Source organism: Arachis ipaensis, chromosome B6, assembly GCF_059453495.1.
Source record: "Arachis ipaensis isolate K30076 ecotype BB chromosome B6, ASM5945349v1, whole genome shotgun sequence".
Taxonomy (NCBI): Eukaryota; Viridiplantae; Streptophyta; class Magnoliopsida; order Fabales; family Fabaceae; genus Arachis; species Arachis ipaensis.
This window is the reverse complement of record NC_142441.1, coordinates 25,416,762-25,423,291: the sequence shown is the minus strand read 5'-3', so window position 1 is coordinate 25,423,291 and position 6,530 is coordinate 25,416,762. Positions and strand designations below refer to the sequence as shown.

At 33.5% G+C, this 6,530-nt stretch overlaps 1 protein-coding gene across 1 annotated transcript; it reads right to left on the bottom strand.

Annotated features, from left to right (window-relative positions):
* Positions 1-3,843: 3,843 nt before the first annotated feature.
* On the bottom strand, positions 3,844-6,151 carry LOC107647838 (plasmodesmata-located protein 1). Its single transcript, XM_016351883.3, has 2 exons — positions 5,222-6,151; positions 3,844-4,523 (listed from the first exon to the last, which is right to left on the bottom strand). Exons 1-2 carry the CDS (start codon positions 6,015-6,017, stop codon positions 4,384-4,386), a joined length of 936 nt encoding a protein of 311 aa, XP_016207369.2. The 5' UTR covers positions 6,018-6,151; the 3' UTR covers positions 3,844-4,383.
* Between the last annotated feature and the right edge of the window lie 379 nt (positions 6,152-6,530).

Here is a 6,530-nt window from a genome sequence, read left to right as displayed (position 1 = left end):
CTAATAGTTGTATCTGCTGCCAATGCCTTAGTAGAAGGAGACTCTATTACATGGATGTTTATTTATGGTTTAAAATTTCATTGCTATGGCAGGAGCTTATTTTTCTAAATAGAAGACATAATCATGTATCAATTGCTTTTTCCCTGGCCCTAATATGTATCCCTTGGTGGACTGATGAGATATTGTATCTTATTAACTTTCTAATCTTATATATCTTTATTTTTATGTGGTGTGATAGTTTAATTGATGTCATCTTAATAGCATCAGGCGTCTTCAACAAGGTCAAAAACTTGCTAGTCATAATTTTCTTAGTTGGTAGAATGGACAAGGACGAAGGTGGTTGGCGTTGGAAAATTTAAGAGACTTATTTGATTGACTGGTAATTTGAGAGACCAATTTACAATCAAGTAAAATTTGAGCTATTTCTTTTTTGAATTTGTGTGATTCTGTTGTTACAAAATCAAGCAAATTTGAGTTAGATTCAATCCACTTAAATAAACATCCACTTAAGAATAAAAATAACCATCCGCATACCTAGTGAATTGAACATCTGTCATATTTCAATTGTATATACCTAAATCTAATCTAATCAAATAAACACCTACTTAAGAATGATAATAACCATCCGCATACCTAGTAAAATGAACATTCGGCCTATTATGGGTTGACCACAACTTCTAACACGCTCATTATTTTAGCACAATGTGTTTGTTACTTCTGTTTTTTGTATTAATTCATTGGCCCATAAATGACCCTAAACCAATATGATATACGAGTAAAAACCTATAAAGGCCTATAAAATCTAGCCATCTTAATATTTAAAAAAGAAGTACGAAGGACAAACTCAAAAGATAATGGTTGAGAACCTCATTAGTTGGGCTAAGTAACAAAATTATAGGTTTTTGCTTAGAATTTGAGTTAGTTAGTTGAAAAAAAATATACATGGAAGTTGCTAAAGTGAAAGATCTAGTTGTATTATGTCTACAGAGAATTCAAGGTATATATCTTTTTTACTACTTAGTTAAAAATAGAAAAAAGCTAAAGAAGCTAAGATTTATTATTACACATAAATTTGTTCAAATAGGACACATAAAAAGACATTATAGTTATACAACAGTATAGTTCACGAGGCAATGACAATATGTACGACAAAGTATTGAAGAACTTCAAGAGTTAATTGTCTTGTTCTAGCAAGTTAAACTGGAAGGAGCTTTCTGACTTTAGTTGCTTGTTCAAATCCATATGCAATATCAATTAACTTTGATTTAGATCCTTTTAAACCACCAAAGTTTATTCTAAATCGAACACCCTTCCCTGCATGTAAATTTATTCCTGGGAATCCTCTAATAGCAAGCACGGGTGCAACACTTGAACCAGGTGTTACCCTGTGGTCCATATTTTACTTACGAAACCAACTTTCTTTGCGTAACTCGCATAAAATTTCTGCGCCAGTTGCAAATACTCAAAACGCATCCCAATTCTTGGTATTTTGTCTTCACCAAGACAACTGTGATCCGATAATTGTGTATCAATTCAAAACAAACATCACTCGATGACAAAGACAATTAATCGTCGAATCCAACATCCGATGCATGAAAAAACAACAGTAAACTACAATCCGAACCTCATGACCAAGATCCGTGTCATCACTTCCAAATTCAGTAACGTCCAAAACTTTCACGGCCTACAATGGAATAGAAATGCACAAAGCCAACGAAACAAACTAAATTAGATATCGTACCATGAACTAAATATCAACCATATAAACCTCCACTCAACAAAAAAAAAATTCAAACAAATACAAAACAAGAGACCTCTAGTTGTATTAAAGACTCCAACAATAAATAATCATCCTAAAACCTTTGCCTAATAGGACTCCTACATGTTTCAATAAAATCAAGATATTTTTCTAATTGAAAAAGGAATACTGGGTCTTAGTTAATAAAAAATAATTATCTTTTTTATCCTTTCATAGTAATTATTATGACTCTCAATTTTGCATAATCAAATACATAATAGGTCTAAACAATTGAATTTTTCATGAAAACTTAAATGAGATAAATAAGTCTAATTATGAAATTAAAACTCACCATTGTAAAATAAAAAATGTAATTAGTTTAATCGAAGTAAAATATATATGAGATGATTGGTTTCAATAAACACATCTAAAATCTTCATACATGTATGTATACTATCATTTACTACCATAACAAATTTGTATGAATTGAGAATTATTATCTTGCTCCTAATTAAACAGATGAAATAAAATAAAATACTCTACTTACACCAAGAATAACCATCTCATTTATATGAAAATAAACATCTGTGATCAATGCATGAACCTTCATTGCTTACCTTATTAGATTGTTCACCTTCCACATCACAAAGGTTGAGAAGGTTATCAGTTGAATGAGAGGAATTGTCGTTGGTGAATGACGACGGGACATCACAAAGCGGTTCAACCAAATCAGACTCCATTTACGTGCATGTGAGGGTGATGCACGTATGAAAATGTGGTAATGTATGGCGCCGGATGTCGATGACACTACTGCGCATGGTGAGGCTGCGATGGATAGCGAAAAGGAGGATACACGGGGCTGTTGTGGCGCAATCTCACGTTGCTACGGAGCGCAAGCGGGACGAGGAGAGGCTGGCCGACGTCCGCAGGAGGCTGGGCAGCATTGGACCAAATAGCAGGGAAGTGCAATGGCGCCTAGGGCTGGCAATTCATACCCTATCCGCAGGTACCCAATCCGGTCCAACCCGCTCGGGTAGGGTAGGCTACCCGACCCGCTGCGGGTTTAGGGTGTACCCTATCCTACCCTACCCACACCTCATATATAACACATATTTTATTAAAAAGTAGGTATATAGTGAAAGAAGTGAGAGTTGAACCCACAACCTCCCTTATGTAATGACTTACAATAAGTGATCAACCACTAAATTAGTTAGTTAATTTAGTAATTTAGAGCATTAGATTTTTATTTTTTATGTTATTAATATGTATAAAATTTGAAATGATTGAATTTTATATTTACTTTGAAAAAAATTGATATTTATTTCTGCGGGTAGGGTAGGGTAGGGTAGGGTAGGGTTTAGAACTTTAGGGTGCGGGTAGGGTTAGGGTTGAGAGATTCTCAACCTGCGGGTAAGGTAGGGTAGAGTTTTAATAAAATTTTCAACCCGCGGATAGAGTTAGGGTAAAGTCCAAACCTACCCTACCCTACCCATTGCCAACCTTGGCGACGCTGGAGTGACTTTACAGAATAGAGATCACAAATGGAGAATGGGAAGTTAGTAAGTTAGTGTGATATTAGGAGTAACTGTGCTAATTATGATTTGGTTTAATTGCAAATTCTTATTTTTTAAATTTCAAAATTTGAAATTAAAAATAATTAATTAATAATATAATTTATAATTTTAATTTTAATTTTCTTTTTTACTCCACTATTTATATTGTTTAGTATTTTCATTATCTTCTTATACTTTCATAAATTGATAAAAATTTATTAATTCAATATTAGCTGTTGACTTAACATTAGAATCATTTTATCAAAGGAAACATATATTTAAAACTTATTTTGTTAAAGAAACGATTAAGATCCGTTTTATCAAAACTAAAATATTTAGAATGTGAAAATGACTATTTAATTAATTTTTTTTGTAGAGTTTATTTATTAAATTGTAAAATTCAATTGAAGATCCAAATCCACAAATTTTATAGTCACCAAAAAAAAATCCGTAAATTTTATATATAAATTAAGAATCTTACTAGAAAATCAATAGAATATTTGTATAATATATATAATGAACTATTTATTTGACTCAATATGAGTTAAAAAATGAACATCCAAAATAAAATACTACTAATTTCTCAAACACAATACATTCATACTATCCAGAATAACCCTTCGAATACTGGGAATAATAAACATTTGATATCCTACTGAATCGAACATCCCTATACCCCATTGTACACATTGCACAAATACTCTATTAGTTTTTTATACTTCCTCGTAAATTAATCCTAGAGCTTGATAAAGTTGCTCATCCCTTGATAAAGTTGCTCTTCCCGTAGCTAAATTTTGAACATATCCCATCCATCCATCATACACCGCCCAATAAACATTTTGTCCCACGCTACTTTATTACTTTGTCCCTTCACACTAATGCATGCAGATTCACATTAACCAATCTCGATTAAATTATGAACAATAAAACAAATCACTGTAAGAATAAGTGAGAATACCAATTCCTTTTTGGAAACCCCTTTGATCAGAGAACTATACACAGATACAAGGTATATTCACCTAAGTAAAAAGACGATGATGATGTCAGAGATTAAAATAACTAGATCTAATATAAGGTATATATATACCCAAATCAGTAGCCCCCACGCTTTCCACTCTTTTTCTTTAAGGCAGATTTGAGGAATAATAAGCAAACAATTAAGAATCCCAATGCTGCCAACCCTCCCACTGCAAGAGCCACTGTTCTTTCTGTGTGTTGGTGCCTCCCGGTCCCTAACACAAAAATATAATCTTCTATTAACAACTCAATAAACACAACTCAACCATGGTTATAATGTTATATTATTGTTATTATTAACCCTAAAAAAGAAATAATAATCATAATTTATATGACCTTACTATGTTAACTCTAAAGTCTAAACTAATAATAATCATCATCATCATCATCTGTAGTCGACTATGCTAGAAAAAATAATAAAAATTAATAATCCTTCAACAAAAATTTTATACATAACAAATTTTGAGATACTGTTACTGATCGATTTTTAATTTTTTAATGATAAATATTAAAATTCTGCCATTAGAATAATAATTTTTAAATAAAATAATTAAATAATCAAACATATAATAATAGAATAATTAATTTTTACTTTTTTAGAGTAGCATAATAAAAAAATTTATAAAAGTTATAATAGCGGGGAAACAAACAAATTTCAATTAAAAAATAAGGGAAAAAACATTAAAACGGAATGAATTTATAGTGAGTGTACCTACCCAGATGAAACCAATATCTTCCCCAACCCCACTCCTCAAACACTCCAACGGCTTTTGGCCCAAACATTTAAAATCAATGACACAAGCAACGTAAATTAATTATATACCACTACTTCAAAATTCACACGATCAACATAGCATTGATAGAACTCAATCGATCATAATCATAACAACACTATTATTAATTAGTTAATCACCTGGCGAAGAAGAAGAAGAAGAAATGGTGCCAGGAACTCCATTAGGGTAAAAACTATAACTAAGATAACAACCCTGCAAATAAACCTGAGCAGAAATAGAGTCACCACACTGAACCTTAACCTGTTCCTCAGCACTCGCAATACAATCACCACAATCGTCATTTCCCATATTACCCTCGCACTGACCCAACACATAAAGAGACTCGTAACTCCCGGTGTAGAACAAATTACCATTATTACCCTTCACACCATTCTCCACCATCTGAAACGCCGAGTCTCTCTTCCCTTCAAACCCAACCACATCACCACCGTTCTTCATTTTCTTTGAACCGCAAACCTTGTAAAGAAGCTGCGTCTTCGGCACCTCCTTGAACCCGACAACCTCGTACCTCAGGTAACACCCGCTCAGCTGGATCCTCGCCGCCGCCACGTCACCGCCGCAGAGTTTTCCGAGCATGTTTGGGATCTTGCTCACGCAGTCGTAGCAGTCGGAGTTTGTTAGGTCGCCTCTGCATTGGTAGGCTCCGGCGACGGCAGAGTTTCCGCCGTCGCCGGAGGTCGTGGCGGCGAAGTTCTTCTGCGAGGACTGTGTGACGAGTGCGTTCAGGAGAGTTTTCAGGTTCTGAGAGGCGGCGCCGGATGGGTCTTGAAGCTTTTGATCGGCGCAGCCTTTGTAGATTAAGGTTGTGGTGTCTGAAGAGGAGCTTTGTGTCGGAATTTGAAGGAGGAGGAGGAGAATTGGAAGTGAGAGGAAGAAGAGAAAGGTGGAGTTTTGATGGTTTTTGAGGGCACCCATTTGAGGGATTGAAAGAGAGATTGGGAAATTTTCTACATGGAGGGAAGGAGGTTCTAGAGAGTAACGGTGTTTTGCTCTTGATTGGTTAGAGAAGAAGAAATGTGGATTTTGATTTTCTTTTTTCTTTTTGAAGTTTCTTTGGTAAGAGTTTTAAGCTTTTTTTTTTTATTCATTTCAATTTTAAGGTTTTGCTTTTGGTGCTCCTTTTTATTATTTTTTATGACTTTAATTTTAATATAGTAAAAATAAAAAATAATTATAAATAACTAGCCAATAAACGGGATCTTGGCAATGAGTAATAATTCAACTGACATAGTCTTTCCATATTCAATTAAGAGGTTGCGGGTTCGAGTCTCCTATTGTTGGTAAAAAAAAACGGGATCTTTATTTTAATAAATAAATAAATTATAATAATTATTGAAATAAATAATTTAAAAAATATTTACTAAAATAAATATTTTTTTCTTATCTCATTTACAAAATTTGCATGTAGGGGCGCGATACATGTATATT

Excerpts from the sequence above, each read along its gene's own strand:
- LOC107647838 (XM_016351883.3), bottom strand. The coding sequence starts at position 6,017 with ATGGGTGCCCTCAAAAACCATCAAAACTCCACCTTTCTCTTCTTCCTC. Across the intron at positions 4,524-5,221 it reads TTCTTCTTCTTCTTCGCCAG|GGACCGGGAGGCACCAACAC; the intron begins GTGATTAACTAA and ends TTTTTGTGTTAG.